At 58.4% G+C, this 25,675-nt stretch overlaps 2 protein-coding genes across 9 annotated transcripts in view; one reads left to right on the top strand and one right to left on the bottom strand.

Moving 5' to 3' along the window:
* Positions 1 to 1,034: 1,034 nt before the first annotated feature.
* Positions 1,035 to 6,673, bottom strand: HMG20B (high mobility group 20B). Its single transcript, XM_059061798.2, has 10 exons — positions 6,586 to 6,673; positions 6,248 to 6,303; positions 5,652 to 5,760; positions 4,962 to 5,165; positions 4,205 to 4,325; positions 3,813 to 3,859; positions 3,460 to 3,532; positions 3,019 to 3,234; positions 2,258 to 2,390; positions 1,035 to 1,733 (listed from the first exon to the last, which is right to left on the bottom strand). The coding sequence occupies exons 2-10, from the start codon at positions 6,283 to 6,285 to the stop codon at positions 1,721 to 1,723; spliced, it is 954 nt and encodes a 317-aa protein (XP_058917781.1). The 5' UTR covers positions 6,286 to 6,303; positions 6,586 to 6,673; the 3' UTR covers positions 1,035 to 1,720.
* The window catches only part of MFSD12 (major facilitator superfamily domain containing 12), a 30,399-nt gene continuing 7,715 nt past the window's right edge, over positions 2,992 to 25,675 (top strand). For 2 of the 8 annotated variants that reach the window (XM_059060039.2, XM_067033150.1), the window contains exons 1-8: positions 16,658 to 17,043; positions 20,853 to 21,063; positions 22,822 to 22,960; positions 23,081 to 23,263; positions 23,556 to 23,648; positions 23,733 to 23,825; positions 24,238 to 24,408; positions 24,493 to 24,587. In XM_059060039.2, coding sequence (XP_058916022.2) covers positions 16,746 to 17,043; positions 20,853 to 21,063; positions 22,822 to 22,960; positions 23,081 to 23,263; positions 23,556 to 23,648; positions 23,733 to 23,825; positions 24,238 to 24,408; positions 24,493 to 24,587 — 1,283 coding nt within the window. In that variant the 5' untranslated portion in view covers positions 16,658 to 16,745. Of the gene's footprint in view, positions 3,551 to 4,782; positions 4,897 to 16,657; positions 17,044 to 20,852; positions 21,064 to 22,821; positions 22,961 to 23,080; positions 23,264 to 23,555; positions 23,649 to 23,732; positions 23,826 to 24,237; positions 24,588 to 25,675 lie in introns of those variants that run through there. The other 6 variants (XM_067033151.1, XM_067033148.1, XM_059060037.2 and 3 more) reach the window with 4 other exon arrangements.

The raw sequence follows: 25,675 nt of genomic DNA, 5'->3' as shown, positions 1-25,675 counted from the left end.
CTGGAGGCTAGAAATCAGCAAGACCAAGCTCCTCTGACACCCTGGGTGGCACCCTTCCTGCCCCTCCTGGCTTCTGTTGGTGTCTGGTCATCCTTGGCATTCCTTGGAGGCGTGCTTTGCTTGTGTCTGCCTCTCTTGTCACATGGCTGTCTCCTCTGCGTCTGTGTACAAATCTTTATCTTCTTATAAGGACATCAGTCATGTTGGATTAGAGGCTGCCCCACTCCAAGATGACCTCATCTTAACTAATCATATCTGCAGTGACCCTATTGCCAAATACGGCCACATTTTGAGGTTCTGGGGGTTAGGGCTTCAAGATTTTCTTTGGAGGGGACAAAATTCAACCGGTAACATCAGTGCTTGTCAAATTACTCCCCAGAATTTTTAAGCTGCCCCAAACATTCCATTAAAGGCTGAAGTCTCTGAGAGGGTTCCCCAATAAGTTAAGCGTAGAATTGCCATCTGACCCAGCAAGTCTGCTTCTCAGGATCTACCCAGAAGTGAGGGCAGTCGTTCAAACAGAAATCTGTACCTGCATGTTCTCGGCAGCGCGATTCACAACAACCGAAAGGTAGGAACAACCCAAATGGCCATCAACAGATGCTGGATGAACAAAACGTGGCCCATCCACACAATGGAATATTATCCAGCCAGAAAAAGGAGTGAAGCACTGACACATACTACAATGTGGATGAGCTTTGAGAACACGACGCTCAGGGAAAGACTCCAGACACAAAAGGACACGCATCATGTGATGCCATTTATATGAAATGTCCAGAACAGGTAGATCCAGAGACAGAAAGTGGATTCGTGGGACTTCCCTAGTGGTCTAGTGGTTAAGGCTCCGGGCTTCCAAAGCAGGGGGCACGGGTTCCACCCCTGTTCGGGGAACTAAGATCCCACATGCCACGTGCTGTGGCAAAAAAAAAACCCCAAAGTGGATTCCTGGTTGCCAGGGGCTGGCGAGAGTAGGCTTAGGACCCCAACAGAGGGTCCTGGCCTCTTTCCCTCCAAAAGACACACACTCTGCAAGCTTGAAATTCAAATTCCATTTTTATTTAAAAAGTCCAATTGAGCAGTGGCAAAGGGGCCCCCTCCACGGGGGTCCCTCAGCTGGATGAGGGTGGGGTGGTCAGTACCAGCCCCCTGTTCTGGGGTGCAGGAATGTGAGGGCGACGGTAGAGGGCCCCGCCCGGAGTGTGAGAGTGTGTCCCTGCGGCGTGCCTGGCCGTGCGGGCACTTAGGGTGACACCTGCCAGGCAGGAGTCCCAGTGTGTCAGGTGTGGGTTTTCTCTGCCCTGTGTCCAGGGACTGGTCCTGGAGAACCGCTGTAGGGTGTGTAACTCTCCCCACACCGGGCGCGTGAGCGGCTGCGGGTCTCCTCCTGTCCCGGGTCACGCTGTCCACGCGTGGTGTTCCCACCTCTGCGTAGTGTGATGTGGCCTGTGGGTCGAGCAGGCCTCGCTGTGCCCTGGGGCCATGGGGTTCTATGTGTGCTGTGCGTGGTGGGTGATTTTTCTGGGTTGGGGCACTGGGGAGACTGAAAGCTAGAGGGATGCTGTAGAAATTTAATTTTAGGGGGGCTGGAGCCCCCAAGGTGCAGGATTGGGCCTGGCCCCAAAGGATGGACCCGCACCCCTCCTCCATGGGGTGGGGGCAGGGGAGGGGCCATGACCCTGCTTGGCTTGGTCTTCTCTGGATCATGGGGCAGCAGACATCCTCATAGATGCTCACTGTGACAGAAGGGAGGAGATCTGTGAGGGGGGACCCCCATCATCTCTCAGCCCCCCCCCCTTCCTGGGTACCCTAGAGGCCATCCCCCTCTGCTCCTTCAGATGCCACGGTGGGGGGCCTGGAGTTGATCCCACCTCTCCTGGGCAGCTGGGAGACACCCAGAAAAACCCACCCCGAAGCTTTGGGGAAGCTCAGGTCCCCTGGGCCAAGGGGGTTCTGGACGATTCCCCAGAATCATTATAGAGTGCCAGGCCGAATAAGCGCCCCCAGGGGCTAGGCCATTAGCCACCTGCATCAAACCAGCCCCACCTAGTAGATCCCGCATGGGCTGTGGCCTCCGAAAAACAGCCGGCAGCCAGATCCCACTGTGCAGCGCCCGGACTCCAGGAACCCCGCTGGAGGCCTAAAGCTAGTCTATTTCGCCGGGTCCCGCCAGCGAAGGTCTAGCCTGAGGCAGCCCCTACGCAAGGCAGCCCCAGCTGGGCTGAATAGGCCTGGGGGGCAGACCTGCCCAGGCACACACCTGGCAACTTGGGCCAGGATCTCCTTGATGCGGACGATGAGCTTCTCGTGCTGTGCGGGGTCTCGCTCGATGGCGCCGTGCAGCCGCGCCATGTAGAAATCCAAGGTGCTGAGCGTGGGCGTCTCTCCTGTGCCTGGTGGAGGGGGGGGACCCGTCAGCCGAGCCCAGCGGAGGAGTCACCGCAGTGGGGTCTCCACCGAAGCAGAGGTCAGAGGGTGGGGACCTGTAAGCGCGGGGTCCTGGGGAGGGGGTCAGGGGCGCACTTCAGTGGGGCCGGGCGGGCGCGGTCAGGGTGTCTGGACCCGGGGAAATCAAGATCAGCTGTGGCATGGGTCAGACAATGGATGTTGGAGAGGGCGGGGTCGTGATGGGGAGGGATGCAGGGGCTAGTGGGGGAGGGGAAGTTGGCTCAGGTCAGCTGAATTAAGAACGCGGAAGATTGGCATGAGGGGAGAGGTCAGGGGCGGGGCGCGAGGGCCAGCGTGGGCGGGGCTGGCGCAGCAGGGTCCGGCAGCGGAGCGGGAAGGGCTCGGGTAACCGGGAGCGGGGTCCGCAGGGGCGCGGCGGAGGGGAGAGGGAGGTAAGGGTTTGTGAAGAGACTGGTGAGGGGGTAGGGGTAGGGCTCGCGGAGCCGGGCCAGAGGGGGCGGGATTCGCTGTAGCCTGGGCGGAGCCCGAGGTAGTCGAGGGTGGAGTTAGCGGGGCGAGACTCGCGGGGTGGGAGGGGCGGGGCTAGGGTGGTTGGGGGCGGGACCTCCGCACCCGGCACCGGCAGCGAGGCGAAGCTGGCGGTGAGCGCCTGGCGCACCGCGTGGAGCTGCTGCTGCAACGCCAGTGTCCGCCGCTCCTCCAGCGCCAGCTCCTGCTCCAGGCGCTCGCGCGCGCTGCTCATGCTCTGCGTGTGCCTCTGCAGCACCGCGTTCTGCTCCTCGAAGGCCACGTTCATCTTCCGCAGGCGCCGCAGCTCCGCCTCCCGCGCTGTAGGCGGGGAGCCGGGTCAGATCCTGGCGCTTCCCGGCCTTCCCTCAGCCGCGCTTTGCCCCTAGCTGTGCCCCACGCCACGCCTTCCGTCACTGCTCTGCCTCCAGCCCCACACCTCAGCTCTCTGGTCTACGGGGGCAGGAGAGGAAGGCACCCACTGCCTACCCCCTTGGCGCCCTCTGGGCCCAATACTTGCTCCAAGAACCTGTGGTCAGCGCTCACCTTTGTTTTGGTCCAAGAACTCTTCCGTGAAGATGGGGACGTCGAAAGTGGAGAAGCCGTCACAGTCTCCACCCTGGGACGACAGGACAAGGTGGCAATATTTTTGGGAGGGGGTGGGAGGGCAGCCACACCCCCTCTGGGACATCCCCTAAGCTTGGGAGGGTCTCCTCAGGCCACCTGGGTCAGAGTCCATTTTACAGCCTCCCCGTTGTGTGGCTGTCCCGCCTCTGCTTGCACACATCTGCACCGGGCGCTCACTTCATCCCAGGAGCGATGGTCCTCACTCACCCAGAGCTCTAAATACCCCCAGACCCTTCTTGCCCAGGTGTCCTCCTTGGAGGAGGGAAGCTTACCTTGTGTCCATTCAAAAGGGTATTCATGAGCCCGGAGCTGGAGTCCTCTGGTGGGGGAGGGAGGAGGGCAGGGTGAGCCTCCCAGGTCTCCTCGGACCCCACGCTTTGCTCTGCACGTGCTGTTCCCCCTGCCTGGAACACCATCATTCCCCTCCCCTAGTCAGCCCTACTCATCTTGGGTCAAGATCCCCACCTGGCCCCCTCCCCCCGCCCCCGCATGTGTGTGTGCCCAATCTCAGCGCTGACCAGCCCTATTCACTCACAACTGTCAGGTTATGTGTGTCTCATTCCCACGGGACCGTGAGAGCCCTTTGGAGGGGGTAGGTTGGTCTGCCTGTGTCACCTATCTCAGAGCAGGCACTCAGCTGCCTGGGGGCTGGGGCCCTTCGCACCTTTCTTGATCTTCTTTTCCTGGATCTTCTCTGTGCACATCTTGTAGGCTTCCGACTGCTGGTATGCCCTCAGCTCCTTCATGTACTGCTGCTTCTCCCGCTCCGCCTCGTCCAGGTACCGCTGGCGGGGGCAGCATGAGAAGACTTGGCCCAGCCCAGGGGCAGAGTAGCCCTCGCAGGCCAAGACCCCATCTCCATCACTCAGCTCACTGTGCTGCACCTTCCAACAGCGCCCTGCTGCCCTCCAGACAAAACCCCACCCTTCAGGCTGCTGCTCAGGCCACCTCCCAACAACCTGACCTCACCGACCTCACCCCAGTTCCAGCCTTTATAAACCACTCCCTGGTGTCTGAATGTCTGCAGGCTCCCACCTCCAGGCTGGACTGCCCTCCCGAACGCACTTTGCTTGTTGAAATCCCAGGGTAGAGGGTGCAAGCTGGCGCTAACGTTTCCTTGATGTTTTTGCAATTTTAAAATTAATTACCAGAACTTAAAAACCGTAAAGTTTCTAACAGAAATCCAGTCCCCACCCCTACTTCTAGTCTAACGTTGTTTATGAAGTTTTATGTCTATTCCAGCCTGCTGCTACTCTCCCCTCCCTTCAACAAGCCGGAGACAGCTAATGGGTGGTCAACTCTCCAGGTCCTGGAGTCCAGGGGGAACGAAGGCCCCTCCACACCTGTTCCTTTGGGGTAAGTGGCTGCAGGTGGGTATTTGAGTGGGTGAGGGAAGGTCAGTTGTCCTGAGCCATCCCCACCTGCTTCTCCGCCGGTTGCAGCTTGCTCCACTCGGCGCCCAGCATCTTGGTGATCTCAGGAAAGGGCAGGTCCGGGTGGCGCGTCCGGATCTGCTCGCGCCGCTCGTTCAGGAAGCGCACGTAGCCGGTGACAGGTGCCTTGGGCCCATTCGGCAGGATTTTCTTCCGCTTCTTGCCTTTGGGCCAGCCGCGCTTCTTCACCGGCTGCAGAACCCAGCCGCGCCGTTGGGAGGGGCCTGGAGGGCTGGGGCTGGGCCCAGAGGGGAAGGGGCGGGGCCCTGAAAGACTTGGGCGGGGCCTAACCACGAGGTAGGAGCCAGAAGGCCTGGAAGTATGGCCTGGTCAGGGTTCAGGGTTGGGAGAGTGGGGTTAAGGGACCCCTGGCCAGGGGTGAAGGGATCCGAGAAGTACTGGGGACAGAGGATCAGCCCAGGGATGGGGCTGGCTTGTGTTGTGGGCGTGGCCTCGTTGTGGCCGTGGCTTCCTACTGGCTTCGATCCCTGGGCAGTGGGCGGGGCCTGGACTTAGAGTGGCAGTGGAGCTCTTGGGGCGTGGTATCTGGCACGGGGCGGGGCCTCAGCATCTGGAGGGAAATCTGGACTGTGGGCGGAGCCACAGCGAATTCAAATTGAGTTCGGGGCGGAGCTTCAAGACTAAGGGTCGCCGCCACCACAGTGCAGGGACTCTCACCTCCTCCTCGTGGGACCCCTTCTCTCCGGCCCTCGGGCCCTCGCCACGCTCTTGCTTGACAGCCACCACGAAGCCCCCATGCTGTCCTGGAGCCTTGCCGCTCGCCGGCCTGGAGCCGTAGGAAGCCAGGGTCACCCCCACTCCCCAACACCGACGGCGGAGTTGGCAGCGAGGGACCTGAGTCCTCCCTCAGTGGAGGGCTCTGAGAGGGTCAGGATCCGGGGGTTGAGGCAGAAGCACTAGGGGGGGGCCACAGGGGGCGTGGGAGAGACTATAGCCACGGGACGCCAGGGCCACCCACGCCCCCACGACGCTAGCGCTGGCAGCTAGGGGCCTGAGTTCTGGAGGCAGGGATCAGAGGAGGTCAGGATCCGGGGTTCGGGCAAGAGCACTAGGGGAGGCTAGTAGGGGACCCCTGAAAGGGACTGGAGCCTGGAGGTTTGGGGGAGAAGCCCGTGGGGGCCCAAGGGGGAGGGCCTGCCCCAAGTCGGGGAAGTCAAGAGCCTGGGGGGCGGGGGTCGAGGAGCTCCAACGGGACGAGGTGGGGGCTAGGCTGCAGCTCCGAGTGGGCTGGGGGGAGGGGATGTCGCACTCACGCGGCGGCCGCGCCGGGCTGCTTGGGACCGTGGGACATGGCCACTCCCGGCCGCACCTGGAACGTAGATGCGTGGCCGAGTGAGGGCCGCCCAAGCCGGTCACGGCGGGGCCGGGCTGGGGAGCCCCGGAAAGCCGGGTCCGGGGCGCCTGGGGGGGCCGGAACCGGGGGCGGGGAGGCCCTCGAGGGCGGGCGCCCCAAGGATCCTTTGTTGGGCAATCGCCCCCCCCAGGAGGCCCGGGTCCGCACCCCTCCGGCCCGGGAAGGGCCCCGCTCCGGCCCCTGGACCCCCGCGCCCCCGCCCCCTCGCAGGGCCCCGAGTTCCGCGGCTGTTTTCACCTCCAAAGAAACTTTCCCGGACCTCTCGGCTGCTACGACGCTCCAACCAACCGCCCCGAGCCCGCCCCTGCCTCCCACCCCTGCCGTCCGCCCCGCCCGGGCCCGCCCCCGGCATGCTAATGACGGTTCGGCGAGCTGTCGGATTGGGTATGCCCTTCCCCTGGGGCGTGACCATGCAGATGAGGGTCGGCGCGCCCGTTGCTGATTGGCTTGGACGGCCGCTGAGCCGCGTGGGAGGTAATAGGGAACGCTGCGGGCGGGTGCGTCAAGTTCGGCTGCGCTCGGCGGCTCTCGGGACCAATCAGGATGTTTTGAAGCATCGCAAGGCGGAGCCTCTTAAAGGGCCAGTAGGCGCGGCGCGGACTCCTCCTCCTCCTCTGTAGGCGAGACTCCCCGCCCCTGCAGGATCCGGGGACCTGAGACTCCCAGTTGAGCCCCGCCCTAGTTGCCCTGGGACGGCGGTAGGTTGCTAGGGGAGGGATTAAGGTCTTTCGGAGCAGCCCCTTACCGCACGGCAAGGTGGGGACCTGTTCTTAGCAAACCTGGCGGGGAAATTTCCCGTTCGTTGACAGGACTTGTAGCCCCCGACGCCCCCGCCGTGCCCCGCCTTGCTCTGAGCCGGGGGCCTTTGGATGGAGGGGCTACTCTCCTTCCTGTGAAGGGGCCTCTGCTTTATCTCCTGTGCAATGGGGATTTTGCACGGTGTTCAGGACCAGAAGGCTGGGATGCTGCGAGGATGAAACGGGGAGCTGGGCTGGAAGCATTTAGGAAAAGGTGGTGTGGACAGGAAAATTGCAAGGGCCTCGTGAAGATGGAGGACCAGGAGACTCTGCCCTGGGATCTTGGGGACCCCCAGGCAGCAGCCTGGTCTTCTTACAGCCTGGACTGGGGTTGCCTCTGACCCCAGGATGCTAGTTGTGGTTACTGGGTGCTCATGATGGCCCATTAGAACCTAAACAATCTGCCGACATCACCTTCCGGTTCTCACCTCCCTGCACTTTCCTCCTCACTCCGCACTGGCTACCTCGATGTTCTTCAGATACTTACATTTCATTCATTCCCACCTCTGGGCCTTTGCACTCGCTCTTTCTTCCACCTGGAGTGCCCTTCCCCCAGATTAGATGGCCCCCTTTTCAGTGAGACTTTCCCAGGCTTGTACCCCACCTTGTCTTATCTTTTCCCCATATGTTCGTTTGCTCCCTGTGAGCTGCCTGTTTGCTCATTGCTATATTCCCAGCACCCAGAACAGTGCCCACAAGCGCTCTCCATACATATATGTTGAATAAACAAATAAATGAATCATGTAAATTTCTAGCAGGCAGGTGCAGCAGCTTTGGCAAACAGTCTGGCAGTTCCTCAAAAGGGTAAAAAAACAAACCATGGAGTTACCATGTGATCCATCCATTGCACTCCTAGGGATATACCCAAGAGAATTTAAAACATACGTCCACAAAGACACTTGTACATCAATGTTCACAGCAGCAAGAGTCACACTAGTGCAAAAGTGGAAACAGGGACTTCCCTGGTGGCGCAGTGGTTAAGATCCTGTGCTCCCCATGCCGGGGGCCAGGGTTCAATCCCTGGTCAGGGAACTAGATCCCACATGCATGCCACAACTAAGGAGCAGGTGAGCCGCAACTAAGGAGCATGCCTACCGCAACCAAGACCCAGCACAACCAATTAAATAAAATTTTTTAAAAAATTTTTAGGGCTTCCCTGGTGGTGCAGTGGTTGAGAGTCCGCCTGCCGATGCAGGGAACACGGGTTCGTGCCCCGGTCCGGGAAGATCCCACATGCCGCGGAGCGGCTGGGCCCATGAGCCATGGCCGCTGAGCCTGGGCGTCCGGAGCCTGTGTTCCGCAACAGGAGAGGCCACAACAGTGAGAGGCCTGCATACCAAAAAAAAAAAACAAAAACTTTTTTTTAAAAGCGGAAACAACCCAAATGTCTATCAGTTGATGAACAGATAAATGCCGTGGTCCATCCATCCAATAGAATATCATTGGCCATAAAAAGGAATAAATTGCTGATTCATGCTACAACAAGGATAGGCCTTGAAAACATTAGGCTCAATGAAAGATGCCATCATAAAAGCCCACTCAGAGTATGATTCCGTTTATGTGAATTGTCCAGAACCAGCAACGCCAGAGAGACAGGAAGTGGGTTAGTGGTTGCCTGGGGCTAGAGAATCAGTGGGGAGGGGCAATGGAGAGTAATTGCTAATGGCCACGGGGTTTCTTTTGGGCTGCTCAAAATGTTCCAAAATTAGACTGGTGATGGTTGCATAACTCTTTAAATATACTAAAACCCACGCAACTGTACACTTTAAATGGGTGCATTATCTGGTGTGTGAATTAAATCGCAATGAACCTGTATTTCGAAGAGCCAGCCCAGGGCTGAGGAAGATGAGCAGTTCCCCGGAATCTTGACAGACCCAGATTGCACACCCTGCTCTGTTGTTTTAACCGATATGGCACTTCCCACTCTCACTTGCCTCTCTGCTGGGTTATGAACTATCAATATCTAGGTGAGAATTCAGGTACCACACAAGGAATTCAGGGGTCTTCCTGTGTATCAGAAATAAATGAAAGGTTTTGAGGTTGATTTTTTAAATTTTTATTGGAGTAGAGTTGATTTACAATGTTGTATTCGTTTCAGGTGTACAGCAAAGTGAATCTGTTATACATATACATATAGGCACTCTTTTTAGATTCTTTCCCCATATAGGCCATTACAGAGGATGGAGTAGAGTTCCCTGTGCTATATAGTAGGTTCTTATTAGTTATCTGTTTTATAAATAGTAGTGTATATGTGAATCCCAACATTCCAATTTATTGAGGTTGATTTTTAAAAATTTATTTTATTTATTTTTTGCTGCATTGGGGCTGTTGCTGCACGGGCTTTCTCTGGTTGCGGCGAGCAGGGGCTACTCTTCGTTGCAGTGTGCGGTCTTCTCATTGCGGTGGCTTCTCTTCAGTAGTTGTGGCACGCGGGCTCAGTAGCTGTGGCTCGCGGGCTCAGTAGCTGTGGCTCGCGGGCTTAGTTGCTCTGCGGCATGTGAGATCTTCCCGAACCAGGGCTCGAACCAGTGTCCCCTAGCATTGACAGGCGGATTCTTAACCACTGCACCACCAGGGAAGTCCCTATTGAGGTTGATTTTGAAAGAAGTTTGGAGTCTTTGGCATCAAGACAAATTCCTTGCTGTGAGGGTATTTTCTAGAAAAAACAAAAGTGTCTTGAGTCCAAGCTGCATTGCATTCAGTCCAATGCATGCAGTCCAGACACACACCATCCCCCAACAAACAACATGTAAGAAGTAGCATTTCTGCTGTTTGACTTTACATCCTTCATATGTTTACCTAAAAGCAGATCCTTTTGCCCCCAAATTATAAATAGGTTTTTCTTAGCAACAAAGTTCTCTCAAGTCCTAGCTCTCAGTAAAACCAGGAACTCTAGCTGTCTAATGTCATATAATTTCATGCTAGTTTCTTTGCATTCATTTCTGTGCTCCATTTGGAAATATTTATAGTATGAAATCAGGAAGAGTATCTTTTTTTTTTTTTTTTTTTTTTTTGTGGTACGCGGGCCTCTCACTGTTATGGCCTCTCCCGTTGCGAAGCACAGGCTCCGGACGCACAGGCCCAGCGGCCATGGCTCACGGGCCCAGCCGCTCCACAGCATGCGGGATCCTCCCGGACCGGGCCGCGAACCCGTATCCCCTGCATCGGCAGGCAGACTCTCAACCACTGCGCCACCAGGGAAGCCCAGGAAGAGTATCTTGATTTGTGGTCCTAGAAATATGAGATATGTTAAGGATGGCTTAAATGTCTCTGTTTACAAAATTAATTTTATTATGCAAATAACGTGCAAATTCATTTCATCTGTACAAAATTAGTGTATGAAGGCCACCATACCTCCACCATGCTCTCCATTTTTAGCTTGTTACACTTGTTAGCAAAACTTCTCCTAGACACACACACACACACATGCACGCACTCTATGAGTCTCCTAGGGCTACAGTTCTGGGGGCCGGAAGTCCAAGATCAAGGGCTTGGTCAGGACTGGTTCCTTTTTTTTTTTTTTTTTTTTTTTTGCGGTATGCGGGCCTCTCACTGTTGTGGCCTCTCCCGTTGCGGAGCACAGGCTCCGGACGCGCAGGCTCAGCGGCCATGGCTCACGGGCTTAGTTGCTCCGCGGCATGTGGGATCCTCCCGGACCGGGGCACGAACCCGTGTCCCCTGCATCGGCAGGCGGACTCTCAACCACTGCGCCACCAGGGAAGCCCGGGACTGGTTCCTTTTGAGGCCGTGAGTCTGCCCCATGCTCTGTGTGCTCTCCCAGCTTCCGGGGCTCCCTGGCAATCTGCCGCGTTCCTTGACTTGTAGAAGCATCACGGCATCTCTGCCTACACGCGCACATGACGTTCCCCGTGCGTATGTGTCTGTGTCCAAATTTCCCCTTTTGCTAAGGTCACTGGTCATGCTGTACTAGGGCCTGCTCTGCTTCAGCTGTGACTCATCATTACATCTGCAGTGACTCTATCTCCAAATAAGGTCACGTTCTGAGGTCCTGGGGGTTAGGACTTTCACCTAGGCATGTTGGGGGGACACAGTGCAAAACACAACACGCGCAGGACTTCCCTGGCGGTCCAGTGGTTAAGACTCCACGCTGGCAATGCAGGGGGCCCGGGTTCGATCCCTGGTCAGGGAACTAGATCCCACCCGCCCCAACCAAAGATCCCGTGTGTGGCAACGAAGATCCCGTGTGCCACAACTAAGACCCTGCACAGCCAAATAAATAAATTAATTAAAACAAAAACGACACGTGCAGGCGTGCACGCGTGCACATACACGCACACACACACACGAGTGTGAATGTATTCCTATAAGGAATGTGAGCTCACACCTTGCTTTCTGGGATCACATGGCCATCATGCTGTGAACATCCCCTGCAAACTGTGAGTCCATAGCCTTTCTCCCAGTAGTTTTATATGTGAGGTCCAGAGCAGTACCTCGTTCCCGCTGGCGCTGGGTAACATTCCACAGCAGGACCGCATCACCGCCTGCTTAACGAGCCTTGGCTGACGCAGGTTCTGGTCCTTCTCCATATGACTGTATTGCAGCCCCTGCTTCAAACGTTCCCAACCTGCTGTCTGAGGCCCCTGGTTGGCTTTTCCAGGGTAGGTAGGAAGACATGAAATTACTGGGGTGTGGTGCCTCCCGCTTATTTTTATTTTTTGGCCACGCCGTGCTCATGTGGGACCTTAGTTCCCCGACCAGGACCAGGGGTCGACCCTGTGCCTCCTGAATTGGGAGCACGGAGTCTTAACCACTGGACCGCCAGGGAAGTCCCCCGTTTATGTTTTGTTTTGTTTTGTTTTGTTTTCCTGTACGCGGGCCTCTCCCGTTGCGGAGCACAGGCTCCGGACGCGCAGGCGCAGCGGCCACGGCTCACGGGCCCAGCCGCTCTGGACGCGCAGGCGCAGCGGCCATGGCTCACGGGCCCAGCCGCTCCGCGGCACGTGGGATCTTCCCGGACCGGGACACGAACCCGTATGCCCTGCACGGCAGGAGGACTCTCAACCACTGCGCCACCAGGGAAGCCCCCCCGTTTATGTTTTTAATGCTTATTTGCCAACATAGGGTGGTTCAACTTTTCTCCCCGCCAGGAAGGATCAGGGTGTTGTCGGTGCTCCCAGGATATCCCAGCCCTGTTCAGGCTTTTGTACAGAGTGAATTTAATACAGGGGATGGCTTTCATTGGCATTGAAGGGCCGAGAAGGCAAAAGGGAAACACAGAGGTATCAGCTGCTGGAACGAAGGGGTGTGGAGACAGGGGTCTCAGACCTCTGAGGAGGGGGCACCCCCACTGCTGCTGGACCCTCAGGAGCTCAGGGAGGTGGCGCTGAGCCCCAGCTGTGTGACTTGGGCTATTTATCAAAACTCTCTGCACCTCAGTTTGCTCCCTCTGTGAAGTAGGATAATAACCATGTCTGCCTTTATGAGGTCGTTGGAAGGATATAATGAGTTTAACTCATGGCACAGTGCTCAGAAAGATCAGAGAGGGCCCTGCCTAGGGGTAGGGATGGTGACAGGAAGGAGAGATAAATGCCCAGCCCTCAGGGACTGGCTAGTCTTGTCCACGGAGACTGAAGCCCCTGTTACAGAGAATTTTCTACTGCAGTGGTTCCCACCTGGGGGCAATTCGCCCCCTCCCCTGCCCCCGCCCGATGTCTAGAGACCGGTGGGTGGGGACCAGAGATGCTGCAATGCCCAGGCCATCCTTCACCACAGAGAACAATCCAGTGCCAACTGGTCAATACTGGCCAGCTTGGGAAACCCTGTTCTAGGGCCCAAGAAGTTCTTTACCTGTCTGATCTCCCTAAGGCCTCCCAAGAACTCTATTCAGAGTTGCTACTCTCACCTCCATTTCACAGAAAGGGAAACTGAGGCCCGGTGGCTTGCATGAAACTGCCTGGGTTTGGTCTTGGCTGTGGGCTCTGCACAGCCATCCAGGGATCTAAGGAAATTTCTTCTGAGCCTCTGTCCGAACCCTCCCTCTCCGAGTGCCCCCCCACCCCCCATTTTGACCTGGGTCAGAAGAAGATCAAAACAAGCACCTCTCCTGAGGCTAGACAGCGGCCACCGGGACATCTGATCTCCAGCTGGGAGGAGGGGAGATGCGGGTCTGGCGCGTCTGAGGGGGCTGGGGATGCTCTGGGGGCATCAAAGGATGTCCAGATCTCTCCTGACCACAAGCCTGTCTGTCCTTCTGTCCTTCGCTGAGGGCTGGGCATTTATCTCTCCTGCCTGTCATTCCTTCCCCTAGGCAATGGCCTTCTCTGATTTTCCCAGCAAGTCTGCCCCCGCCTCTTATTCGGGTCATGTATGCCCTCCACTGGTGTCCCAGCCATGCAGCTGAGGCCTGCTTTGGAGTAAAGCGCCCTCACCCTCACCCCCACAGGCTTTTTATCTGACCCTCCCCGCTTCTAAAACCTCTACTGTGGCTTCAGTGACCTGGGGGTAACGTCCCAACTTTTCCTCTGTCACTCAATCACCCTTTTTGGTTTGATCCTTCCAGCCCCAGCACTGACCACGGGGGGCTCGGAGGGTGTGGCTCGGCCCCCCCCCCCACCTTAAGACCAGGGACTTCAGAAGCTTTGGGGGTCCAGCATTGCTCAGCCTGAGACCAGATCCACTGAATGAATGAGTTCATGAATGAGTTCATGAATGAATGAATGATGATGCTCGGGAGGCAGCTCCCTGGCTCCCCCAGGGTCAGAATCATCTCTGTTCCTGCCTTCCCCACAGAGTCAGGGCCAGGAAATACTAGCTGACTCTACCAGCACAAGGACCCAGAGATCAGAGATGTGCTGGTGCTTCTGCCAAACGTCCCCTCGTTCCCCTGCTGCATCTGCCCCAAGGGGCTGCGGGGATCATGTCTTGTGTTCCTGACCCACACAGGAGGCGGATAAGAGGGAAAACTGAGCCACCTTTCCCTCCAGGTGGGCTCTCTCCTGCCAGTGAATAAATAACTCAAAGATATTGGAAGTCACAGGGAGCTCAGTTGGAAACTTGAATCCGCTTCTTGTTACCTGCCTGCCCTCTGGCAAGGGACGTCTGTCTGAGCCTCAGTTTTCTCATCTGTAAAATGGGTGTGGGGACTTCCCTGGTGGCACAGGGGTTAAGCATCCACCTGCCAATGCAGGGGACACAGGTTCATGCCCTGGTCCGGGAAGATCCCACATGCCGTGGAGCAACTAAGCCCGTGCGCCACAACTACTGAGCCTGTGCTCTAGAGCCTGCGAGCCGCAACTACTGAGCCCATGTGCCGCAACTACTGAAGTCCGCGCGCCCAGAGCCCGTGCTCCACAACAAGAGAAGCCACTGCAAGGAGAAGCCCGCGCACTGCAACGAAGAGTAGCCCCCGCTCGCCGCAACTAGAGAAAGCCTGCGTGCAGCAACAAAGACCCAGTGCAGCCCAAAATAAATACGTTTATATATATTAAAAAAAAGAACAGAAGCAATATTGTAACAAGTTCAGTAAAGACTTAAAAAATGGGTGTGAAGTGCTGAGGGATGAAAGGAGAGGAGGAATGCAAATAAAAAGCTTAGCCTAGTATTTTTTTTAATACTTATTTATTTGGCTGCACTGAGTCTTAGTTGCAGCATGCAGGATCTTTTTTTAGTTGCAGCATGCGAACTTAGTTGCAGCATGTGGTATCTAGTTCCCTGACCAGGGATCGAACCCGGGCTCCCTGCACTGGGAACTCCACAGAGCCTCAGCCACTGGACTACCAGGGGAGTCCCTAGTCTAGTAATTTTAAAAGTCGTCTTCCATTTCCTTCGGAGAAATCAAAGGGGAGCATGCCCATCAGGAAGGAAAGACTTGTGGTTCTTATCTCTCCTAATCCATTTATCAAAGATCTGGGTCTACCCCTTATCTCCTTTCTTCCCCTGCCAGGCTATCTCTCTTGGAGCCACTATTCCCCATCCACACCAGTTTTTCAGGCTCCTTTTCATGAAAGAATTGTGGGTGGTCTGCGTCCGTGTGGGCGTCTGGGCCAGGCACCCCTTGGGCTGCCTGGGCTTCAAGTTTATAAGTGGGTTCCCCTCTGTTTCCCAATTTCTGTCTGCATTTCTGACTCTGCCTGTATGTCCACCATTCAATCGTTTGACAGATGTTTCTTGAGTTCCTACTATGTGCCAGGCATCGCTGGGGACAACGCAGTGACTAAGACGGACCCGGTTCCTGCCTTCACAGGGATCATGGTCCAGTGGGGGAGACAGTTACAATTGGGGCGGGGAGAGGAGGAGGCGTCAGGGTTGTGATGGCGGCACCCCAGGACACTGTGGAACCCGGAGTAATAACCGAGGTGGGAGGAGAGGGTGCTGGAAAGCCTTTTTGGCTGAGAATATTGAGAGAACGCTTAAAGGACTTCTCTGTTGGTCCAGTGGTTAAGACTCCTCGCTTCCGCTGCAGGGGGCGCGGGTTCCATACCTGATCAGGGAATTAAGATCCCACCTGCCGCGCGGTGAGGCCAAAAAAAAAAAAAAAAAAAAAAAGATAACGCTTATATCTTTTTAAACATACATTATACCCATTCTAGAGCTCGGGAGACTGAGGCCCCACGAAATGGACTCGTCCCAGCTGGAAGAGCTAGGAGGGGGTGGGGCTGGGTCTGGATCCCGTGACTCTGGCTCCAGAGTGCAGGTTTTAAACCACTGCTGGTGGAGACCCGGAGGCCGGGGGAGCTGCACCCTACGCTTGGAGGAACTTGAAATTGCTTGCGTGGTGACCCAGTCGTGGGAGGGCTGTTGGAAGGAGGATGGGGAGGGGTCCAGAGCACAGGCCTCAGAGTCGCATGCACTTGACTCACTGTGCGCCCCAGAGCACCTGCGTCCCCTCTCTGGGCGGGTTTATCGCCTGTGAAATCGGAGATTTGCCCCGCCTCCTACTCTGCTGGGATGAGAAAATCCACGTGGGGCGCTCGGCACAGTCAGCGCTCATTAAATGCCAGCTGGTGTTAAAATTCTAATTATCCCCATTATTATCGTTAATAACTAAATAATTAGAACTAATGCGTCCTCTCTGCGTCCGATTGGGTTTCTCCGCGTCGGGAAATCACCGGGCCCCAAGAAAGGCGAGGTCGGACTCAGACCTCTCTTCCACCCACCCACGCCCCGAACCCACCGCGTCTGCCCCGGCCTACAGCAGGCAGGCCTCGTAAATTTGCAGGCAGGCTGAGATGGTGTGGGCCTAGAGACGGGGGTGTGATTAGGGGTGCCCTTGGCGTCGCCCTCCACCTCCGTAGGAGGGGTCCGCAAACCACTGTGAGACCGTCGGGCGCTAGGACCCAGCAGCCGCGTCGGTGCCGGGCGTTGAGGCCGGGCTACCCCCGAGACCACGCCTCTCTTCGTGATGATTGGCTTTCCGTCCCTGGCCTGCGGCCCCGACTGGCGGACGCGGACGCCGCTCCCGGGATTCCCCGCCCCGCCCGAGCTAGTCTCGGGTTCACCGGCTTTGTCGCCGCAAAAGCGGTCGGCGGGGTGGGCGGGGCGGAAGAGGGTCGAGAAGCAGGAAGAGCGGGACGCGGGCAGCCCGGGCCGGGGAGCCCCTTTGCCGGCGTCGGACGGACGGGCCGAGCCCGGAGCGCCGCCATGGGCCCGGGGCCTCCGGCGGCCGGAGCGGGGGCGCCCCCGCGGCCGCTGTCCCTGGTCGCTCGGCTGAGCTACGCCGTGGGCCACTTCCTCAACGACCTCTGCGCGTCCATGTGGTTCACCTACCTGCTGCTCTACCTGCACTCGGTGCGTGCCTACAGCTCGCGCGGCGCCGGCCTGCTGCTGCTGCTCGGTCAGGTGGCCGACGGGCTGTGCACGCCCCTCGTAGGCTTCGAGGCTGACCGCGCCGCAGGCCGCTGCGCCCGCTTCGGCCCGCGCAAGGCCTGGCACCTGGTCGGTAAGCCCCGGCCCGGACTCCCCCATCCGACTGCCTGCCTCAGGGCCCGAACCTCCCCCCTCTGTCCCATTGCTCCGTCCTCTCTAATTGCCCAACCCATGAGCCTTCCCATCTGTCTGCTTAACTGCCCAGTACCCCTTCTGTGTGTCTGTCGCATGGCTGCCGTCTGACCCGCGGAGCCCCCTCCGTCTGACCGTGTGAACGTCCCGTATCACTTTTCTTTGTCTAATCCTCCGGGGCACCCTGAACCCTCTCTGGGTTGGGTCTACTGCCAGCGCCTCCTCTGTCAGTCTGTCTGGTCTGGCCTGACTTCATCTGTATCGGGGTGACCACCCAGGACAACTCTTGAGTCAGGCTGCCAAGCGTTCCCTCTGTCTGTTCCCCCAGTGCACTTTGTGCATCCATCCCCTCCCTCATCTCGGGCAACCTGGCACTTGGTGGCTTTGGGGAGCTGTCCTGGGAACTGGGTTGGGGACCGGGTGAGCCAGAAGGGTCGGGGTTCTGTGCTTGTCCGGCTGATGGGATGGGGGTCTGCAGAGCAGGTAACGGGGTCATCCTCTGTTCGTTATGAGGGAGTTAGTTACCTGGACTAAAGGGCTGTTGGTGAGGGGAGGAGGTGGGTCCCACGGAGACCGGGGCACCCTGCCCGGTGCACACCCATGATAAGGCCCGACTCCTGGCATCCCTTCTCTGCCCGCCCGGACCCTGGGCCCTGAGATTAGCCCTGGCCGCTTTGCCTGCTGTTCTTTCCCTGCCAGAAGTACCCGCCGCATCCTGGCGCTTGGGGCACGCCGGGCATTTCAGGAGGCAGAACCAGGAGTCTTGCCCGCTTCTGGGAATTCTGGGCGGCAGCTTTCCAGAAACCAGGAGGGCCGGCTGGTAACTCCTTGCCCTTGGGAACAATGACTGAGGAGGCAGTGATTTGCCCTGGCTCTCATGAGGGACATTTTTCCAAGGTACAGCAGATCTCCAAGTTGCCTGCAAGTGGCTGGCATTGATGTGGCCGCGGCTTAGGGGCTGGATTTCAGTTTCTTAGACACTGAGGATGCCCAGGCTGTTCTTGGGTCACATTAGGCTAGCAGCCCGGGTGCGGGGGCGCAGGGGGAGCGGGGAGCAGGGAGAGGTACGTGTCTCAGACCCCAGACAGAGGTATCCCTCTGCGGGCTGCGGTTGGGATTGCTTACAGAGCTGAGCCCAGAGTCTCAAATGCAGTTTTGTTCATAATAGTTGGGTAGACCCGTTGACACACAAAAAAGTTAGTTCTTGGGTCAGAGAGATGTGAGGGCTCTTTTCTCTGGGGCAGACAGGTGAGCCCCCTCTAAGGAGATGGGAGTCAGCCACAGGTAGGTTTGCCTGGCAGTGGACGTTGCATGTGCAAAGGCCCTGAGGTGGGACCTTGTAACAGCCTGTCTTCCCGTTTTGTAGGTGGGGGGCTGAGGTTCAGCGACGGTCCCACCTGACCCCAGAGGGAAACGCTGAGTCCCCTTGCAGAGGGGAGGTTAGGGTAGTGGAGGCACCTTTGTAAGTACACTGAAGGCTTTGTGTTTATGCCTTCAGCTTATGATGGGTGCCCCAGCCAGATACCAGGGCCTCCACCTGTGCCCTTTCCCTGCACGTGCAGAGATCCAGGAAGATCTGTGGAGAGAGGAAGCGAGGGTGGCCCCTTGTGATGCCTGATAAGGTGACTTGAGTGAAGGTCACCTCGGCCACAGTGAGAGTGCTCACTTCTCTTTTTTACCCGAGTCTGTGGGTCGTGGGGACGGACTCATTCTTTCCCTTAACAAGCCCTCGGGGCTCCCCGTCTAGCGCAGAGAGGACCCGGAAAGCCAGACATGGACACTCCTGTTGGGTCCAGGCTGGGGCAGGTGGGTAGACTGGGCTTCATAGGAAGGAGCAGAGCTCTGGAGGAGGGGACATTAGCTTTGGGGTTTTGAAGGACGAATAGGAGTGTGTGTGTGTGTAGGGGGAGCATTCCAAGTAGTTGAAACAGCTTTTGCAAAGGTGTGACATCTCATGGCTTTGAAGTTGCTGAGACAGGAAGTGGCCCAAAGTAGTAGTAGCTCCCAATTTCACACATTAACTCTTAATTCTCATGCCAATTTTGTGAGGTATTTTTATTAGCTCCCTTTCCTGGAAACGGAGGCCCAGAGAGGCAGTCACTCGCCCAAAGTCCCCCAGCCAGGCAGCCTGGCCCTGACAATGGTTAACATGGCCTGGGCAGCAGCAGGGTAGAGTCCGTTCTGCCAGGGCAGCACATTCTTCTGACCAGAGTCTACAGTTCCTGTCTGGCCCTGGTGGCCTCCAGGCCACCAAGAATCTGCCTGGGGTGCCTCTTCCAGGCACCAGTTCCAGAGAAATACCAAGCGTGGTTTTGGTTTCATTTCCCAGTTCTTGGACTGTTGGGGCTGGCCCAGGGTCTGGGGGATGAGGTCACCTCCGGGGCCTGGTGGGGAGGAAGGAAGTCTGGCTCAGGGCGCTCTGGAATGGGAGGAGAAAGGTGGAGGGCTGGAGGGAAGGAGCATGCCTCGGAGTCCAGCAGGCTGGCCTTGCAGCTCTGCAGCTCACTCAGTGGGCCTCAGTTTCCTCATCAGGAGACGGGGTTAATAATAACATTCACCTCTTTGGGCTGTTTTAAATTAGAGGCCACTATTATTATTATTCACTCATTCAAAAGATCTTGATGTGCCAGACTCTATATTGGGTGCCAGGGACACAGAAGTGACCTGGAGAGACCTGTTACCCGTCCCCCAGACAGAGAGACAAAAGAATTCCTGTGTGTGCAAAGGGGTATGAAGGAGAGAAAGCAGGGTTCAGACAGAGGGTGTCAGGGTGGGGAGGGGACTGCTGGTGACTGGGCTGGTCAGGGGGGCTTCTTTGAGGAGGTGGCATTTGAGTTGAGTCTGGGAGGGATGAAGAGGAGATGTCATGGGAAAAGCATTCCAGACAGAGGGGACAGCCTGTGCAAAGGCCCTGGGGCAGGAGGAACAGGGAGGAGGCCTGAGTGGCTGGAGCAGAGTGAGTGAGGGGGAGAGAGGGAGGAGGGGACGGGGCAGGGCAGGTGGTGCAGGCTCCTTTGGGACCTCGGGGAGAACTTGAGCTTGTTCTGAGGTATGAGTGTTTTCCAGGGAGAGGCCCCCTTGTGGGCTGACGGGGACACTAGGACTCGGGAGGGCAGGATCTGGCCCAGCCCCGCCCAGCATCACCTGGGCCTCCTGACTCCTGGCAGCCCCACAGGATGCCTGGTAGGAGCTGGGAGAAAAAGGCCCCCTTCGTGGGCGAGGCGGGAAGGGGAAGCGATGGGGGTAAGTGGCGCATCTGTGGTGGGCAGTTCCCCAGGGGACCTCCACAGCGCCCTTTCAACCTGCTGCGTGGCCTCGGGCTCGGCTTGTTTCCCCAGCTGTCACCAAGGGGGCAAACTTGGCGAGCCCCCATTCTTGCCCCCCGTCACCTGGCCCTGCCCCTGCATGGTTACAGCATGTGGCCGGCTCTGTGTCAGTTCCCCCATCACACACAAGGGGCGTAGGGCCTGGACTGGGAGGCCCAGCCCCTCTGTGCTGTTCGGCTGTGTGTCCTCAGTGGGGCCCCAGGTCTCTCGGCCTTAGTTCCCCATCTGTCACAGGGGCTGTAAGCCTGGGGAGCCCCGGGGTGCTGACGCCCACTCACTGTGTGACTTGGTTGTGTGTGTGTTTGTGGAGGGGGTCTCTCACCTTTTCCCTGTCTCGGTTTTGTCGCCACCCGCTCACCTGGGGAGCCCCGGGCCGGCGTGGGAAGGCCCTTCAGTGTGCCCTCCCCGCTCTGCTCCTCCACAGGCACCATCTGCGTCCTGCTGTCCTTCCCCTTCATCTTCAGCCCCTGCCTGGGCTGCAAGGCCGCCACGCCTGAGTGGGTGGCCCTCCTCTACTACGGGCCCTTCATCGTGATCTTCCAGTTCGGCTGGGCTGCTACACAGATTGCCCACCTCAGCCTCATCCCAGAGCTCGTCACCAACGACCATGAGAAGGTGGAGCTCACGGCTCTCAGGTGCCACCCGCGGGGCGGGGCGGGGCGGGCAGGCGTGCGTGCGAAGAGCGGGCACAGCCGGGGGCCCAGGGCCACCCTCCATGTCTGGGCTCTGCCTGGCTCTGCGGCTCTGGGACTCGGACCCAGCACGGGCACCTGTGAATTAGTGTATTAATCGGCCGGTGCTGCGTAACAGATGCGCACCAAGTGAGCGACTTCAAACAGCACACGTCGACCACCTCCTGGTTTCTGTGGGTCAGGAGTCTGGCTTAGCTTGGCTGGGTTCTCAGCGTTAGTCTTGAGGCTGCAGTCAAGGTGTCGGCTAGGGCTGGGGTGTCATCTGAGGCTTGGGGTCCCTCTACCCTGCTCATGTCATTGTTGGCAGTGTTTGTCTTCTTATAGATTTAGAAGTCTTGGGGGCTGGGACTTCCCTGGCGGTCCAGTGGTTAAGACTCTGAGCTTCCACTGCAGGGGGCATGGGTTCGATCCCTGGTCGGGGAACTAAGATCCTGCATGCCGCAGGCACAGCCAAAAAAAGAAGTCGTAGGGGCTTGTTGCTTCTTTGAGGCCAGCACGAGTCTCTCATCTCAGGGATGGTGTGAGCCCACTTTCTGAGGCTCGCCTGATTGGGTCAGGCCCACTCAGGATAATCTCCCTTACTTACATCTACAGAAGCCCTTTACCTTTGCCAACTGTTACCTAACACGGGCTTGACATCCCATCACATTCACACGTCCCGTTCCCCGAGGGGAGGGGGTTAGAGGGGGGCAGGGGAGCAGGCCATGGGAATGTCTGAGTCGTCTTAGAATCCCGCCTCCCACACGTGGGTACAGCTGGTGCCCAGCGCGTCTGCTGCCTTGCTTGAGGTGATGAAGGAGGTGATGCTGCATGTGATGGTAGCAGGAGCACTTATGGAACGCTTGCTGTGGGCTGGGCACAGTTCCGGGCCCGTCACGCAGAAGATCTTGAATTCTCACGACCAGCCCGAGAGGTTGTCATGTGCCCAGGGGCAGAGGTGGGGCCTGTGCAGTGGAAACAGGGATCAGGAGATGACAGTTCTCGGCAGGAGGGACGTCACACATGAAGGTGGCCGTGCGGGCGTAAGTGCTCGTCACGAGGGCCCTGCCTGTCCGAGCCCAGTTCCCCATTATGGCCGAGAGCTGCGGGCACTAACGGTGGGGGTTGCTCAATGCCTGGGGCCACCGAGGGCCTCAGTTGAGGGGGACAGGCTGGGCCCGGTAGAGGCCAAGCTCTGGGCGCTTTCTACCCGCGAGTGCTTTACCACCTGCCTCGTGTCGTCTTCGCCTTGACCTCTGCGGGTGTTCTTGTTCTCACTTTCAGAAAGGGAAATGGACTCCTGCTGAGAGCCAGAGGCTCCTCGAGCCCCGGCCGGCCGAGACCCTAGGCGGGACATGGCTCTGGGGCCGCAGGCAGGAGTGGACTCAGATGACTCTAGACCGTGGAGCCCTTGCCCAGCTGGAGCCCAGGATTTCTGGGTATCTTGGGTTCTCAGGCCTCTGGATTGCAGGCCTGACTTGGCCCTGCTTTGCTGAGTCTCTACATTCAGGCCCCAGGGCCAGAGAAATCAGATATGTGCAGGCTGGGGAAACTGAGGCCAGTAGAGGCTTTCCTGGGCTACCCGGGGTGTTGGTGGCTGAAATCACCAGGCCGGAGGTTCCCCAGATGTCACAAGCAGCTCTGACTGTACGCCCGCCTCGGGAGGAAGTGGTCGCGTGGCTCCCGGGCTGCCCTGTTGAGTCCTCGCCTGTGCCCCGGCAGGTACGCCTTCACCGTGGTGGCCAGCATCACCGTCTATGGGGCTGCCTGGCTTCTGCTCCACCTGCAGGGCTCTCCCCACATGGGATCCACCCAGGATATCTATGACCAGCTGGGGGTCCAAGATGTGCCGGTGTTCCGGGTGAGCTGGGGCCCGGGGTGGGCCAGGGCTGGCTGCTGCCCGGGTGGGACAACCCCAAGGCCCTGAACTCAGGGCTTGGGCCGAGAGTCGCCGCTGACCCCTCTCCTGCCCGGTCCCCAGAACCTCTCGCTGTTGGTGGTGGGCGTTGGAGCTGTCTTCTCACTGCTGTTCCACCTGGGCACCAGGGAGGGGCGCCGGCAGCAGGTGGAGGAGCCAGATGAACACAGCCCCCTGTTGGCCCCTGCAACTGCCCGGCCCTTGCTGCTCTGGAAACACTGGCTTCGGGAGCCGGCCTTTTATCAGGTACGTCATAGGGGCAGAGGGTGTTGGAGTTGATGCCCCTCTCCCACCAGGCCCGTACTCTGTGCGGCTGCAGGCAGGGATGGCAGACATGGGGGCAAACGTAGCCCCTTCTCCAGTCACACCCAGGGCAGACATTACTAATCAGTCACTGCTCTCTTCTCCACCTGACCAGCTAGGCATTCACTACTAATGGATCAGGCGCCAGCTGCAGGGTTGCTCACGTTGGCCCCCGGTGCTCCCCGCTTACGGGAGTAGAGGAGGGGCCCCCTCTGACCCGTCCCTCTGTTTACAGGTGGGCTTGCTGTACATGAGCACGAGGCTCATTGTGAACCTGTCCCAGACATACATGGCCATGTACCTCACCTACTCCCTCAACCTGCCTAAGGTGAGCCGGCTGGGTGGCGGGATGTGGGGCCCCGAGCCTGATGAGCCACACCTGACATGCCTGTGCCGGCTCTGCCCCCCACAGAAGTTCATCGCCACCATCCCACTGGTGATGTACCTCAGCGGCTTCCTCTCCTCCTTCCTCCTGAAGCCCGTCAACAAGTGCATCGGGAGGAATGTGAGTGGGCCGGGCGGAGGGGAGGAGGGTGCCTCGCAGAACCTGGGCGACTCCAGACCACGGCCCAGCGTGGGAGCCAGAGGGTGGCCGGCGTGACTGAGGAACTGAATGCTTCATTTTGTTTCCTTTTAATTGACTTGACTTGCGTTGAGACCCAAGTAGCCGCCCACCTCTAGTGGCAGGCGTAACAGACAGCATAGCCCTAGAACGTCTGCTCCGTGGAGCTTGGAGCACCTCTGAGGCTCAGAACCTCAGGATCCTCTGAGGTCAGAGCTGGGGGCCCCTTAGGGGTAACCCAACTCGAACCCGCGCTTTGCCGGGGTTGGGGGCCGACTGAAGATCAGAGAGGGCGAGTAGCAGGCTCAGGGCTGCCCAGCGAGGCGGGCCTGACAGCAGGCCGGGCTCTCTGCAGATGACCTACTTTGCGGGCCTCCTGGTGATCCTGGCCTTCGCAGCCTGGGTGGCACTGGCAGATGAGCTGGGTGTGGCTGTGTATGTGGTGGCTGTGCTGCTGGGCGTGGGCTGTGCCACCGTCCTCGTCACCTCGCTGGCCATGACGGCGGACCTCATCGGCCCCCACACGGTAGGGCTGCTGAGCCGGTCCGGGTTGGGGTTTGGGACCAGGGCCGAGGCCTGGGATGCTGATCCCCTGCCCGTGTTCCCCCAGCACAGCGGAGCCTTCGTGTACGGTGCCATGAGCTTCTCAGACAAGGTGGCCAATGGGCTGGCGGTCATGGCCATCCAGAGCCTGCACCCCTGCTCGTGAGTACCCCTATCCATTCGTTGTCGTGTTTAATGAGCTGTGCTGAGGCCGTGCTGTGTGCCAGGCGCTGCCCCAGGTCTGCTAATTCCATGAGAACAGAAGACCCCGCTCCCTGGTGGCCTCACAGCCAGGGCGACGGGGTTATTCCCCACCTCGAGCACCCATTTATTTACTGAGCTGACAAGTCTGTCCTGGGCCGGGTGCTGAGGACACACAGATGGATCGGGGGGGATGTGCGCAGACGGCAGCGGGAGAGCCTGGAATCCCTATAATTCAGACCCTCAGAACCTAGGGTTCCAGCCCCAGATGGTTCTAGACCTGAGTTTACACCCTGTAGAAGCCCAGGATTTGGGAATGAAAGCTGGCCTGGTCCTCTGTCCTCATGGAGCTGGGGACAACACGAACCACATGAATAATCTCATGAATAAATGTGTACAAAGGGTGTGAAGGACACCACGTGGGGAGGCCTGACTGGGGCGAGAAGTCAGGAAGGGCTGCCTTGAGGTGACGTGGGACCCGAGACATGGAGGATGTCAGGGAGTTCTAGGCATATGGGGAGGAACAGCCTGTGCAAAGGCCCCGGGGCAGGACTGTGCCTGGCATGGTGGAAAGACAGCAATGAGGCCCATGCGTCTGGAGCAGTGAGCAAGGGGGAGAGAGGGAGGAGGGGAGGGCAGGGAGCGGACGGGTCAGGGAGGGCAGGGCCTTGTGGGCTGCAGGGGAGGACTTGAGCTTTTACCCCCAAGGGAGGTGGGACCCCGGAGGGCTGTGAGCAGAGGGGGCGGGGCCTGACTCAGGTGCTCACAGGTGCCCTCTGGTGGCTCCTGCGGGGAGGACAGACAGGGAAGGGGGGGTGGGAACAGGGGAGGGGACTAGGATGGTGGGGGGCAGGTGGTGACGGGGCTGGATCCTGAGGGAGGAGAAATGGGCAGTCTGGGGTAGACTTGGAAGGCAGAGCTGACCTTACTGACTGAAGTATCAGTTGTTGGAGGGGAGGAGGGGGTTGAGGGCAACCACTTGGTCCTGGCCTGAGTGCTGGGAAAGATGGGATGCCCCGGCTGAGCTGGGAGGAGCAGGAAGTCCAGGC

This window comes from Kogia breviceps, chromosome 4, assembly GCF_026419965.1.
Source record: "Kogia breviceps isolate mKogBre1 chromosome 4, mKogBre1 haplotype 1, whole genome shotgun sequence".
NCBI lineage: Eukaryota > Metazoa > Chordata > Mammalia > Artiodactyla > Physeteridae > Kogia > Kogia breviceps.
This window is presented reverse-complemented; position numbering and strand designations above follow the sequence as displayed.

Excerpts from the sequence above, each read along its gene's own strand:
- HMG20B (XM_059061798.2), bottom strand. The coding sequence starts at position 6,285 with ATGTCCCACGGTCCCAAGCAGCCCGGCGCGGCCGCCGC. Across the intron at positions 5,166-5,651 it reads AGGGGTCCCACGAGGAGGAG|CCGGTGAAGAAGCGCGGCTG; the intron begins GTGAGAGTCCCT and ends TGGGTTCTGCAG. Across the intron at positions 2,391-3,018 it reads CGCCTCGCTGCCGGTGCCGG|GCACAGGAGAGACGCCCACG; the intron begins GTGCGGAGGTCC and ends CCCCTCCACCAG.